Consider the following 940-nt stretch of genomic DNA (forward strand, 5'->3'; position numbering starts at 1 on the left):
AGTATGCGAATTTCAGGTGGTTCATCAGAATGTACAGTAATATTGAGTGTAATGTATCACAATAATGTCAGCGGCAGATCTTCTGGACTACGCGCTCTTCTCATAGCCGCCTTCATTAGACGACCCTCGTTTGTAAATAACGGCTGGCGTGAGCTAAAAGAGACTCCATTGAGCAAATTGGAAAATTCCGTGCCAAGCAGTCATGCTCTGCGTGAGCGAAAAGAGACCATCGAGCATTTGAAAATTCTGTTATCTACCAATCACGTTTGGCGTGAGCGAAAAGAGACTACGCAGGTAAATTTTCGACGAAATGCGAAGCGACAGACCACCACGCTAGTATGTAAAAAAAGCAATTTAAATACGAGTTATAATGCATTTTAATTCTACATTAATTAGGTAAAATCACGCAACTCGAAACAAGAGATTCACAAAAAGCACTTTTTATTGAGAAATAAGGATTACAAACACGTAAACGGTAAAAAAATGTAAAAATAAGTTGCAATAATACAAAAAGTATGCAAATTTCAGGTCGTTATCAGAATGTACAGTAATATTAAGTGTATTGTATGACAGCAATTTCGTTATTCCTGCGACAACGAGAACAGAGCCGCCAAACGTTGATAAATTTTAGCCATAAGGCAGCTACGCGTCAGGTTAGAAGGGCTTCGTCTTTGACGGCGGATCGTGTGCGAACCGACGAGGGTGGATCGATCGTCCACATAGCTGGGTCGAAATCTCAACTGAAAGTTGGAGCGTCAGGCTGGGGGGATTCGAGGCTGAGAAGCCGGAGGTCCAAGTAATAGGACTGTAGTGGAGTACAAGGGAGCAGGACAGCCGGGACAGTGGGTGTCCACCGCAACCCAAAGTTTTTAAAACACCTGCAAAACACAATAAGTAAATAGAGAAACTGAGCAACCTACCCTTGTACCTTTTTAAACCT

General features: G+C 42.2%; 1 protein-coding gene across 1 annotated transcript; it reads left to right on the plus strand.

Annotated features, from left to right (window-relative positions):
• Positions 1-51: 51 nt before the first annotated feature.
• Positions 52-898, plus strand: Tsp_15480 (hypothetical protein). Its single transcript, XM_003370087.1, has 4 exons — positions 52-336; positions 397-475; positions 559-796; positions 823-898. The coding sequence occupies exons 1-4, from the start codon at positions 52-54 to the stop codon at positions 896-898; spliced, it is 678 nt and encodes a 225-aa protein (XP_003370135.1).
• Positions 899-940: the final 42 nt, after the last annotated feature.

Source organism: Trichinella spiralis (assembly GCF_000181795.1).
Source record: "Trichinella spiralis strain ISS 195 chromosome Unknown Scfld1205, whole genome shotgun sequence".
Classification (NCBI taxonomy): Eukaryota; Metazoa; Nematoda; class Enoplea; order Trichinellida; family Trichinellidae; genus Trichinella; species Trichinella spiralis.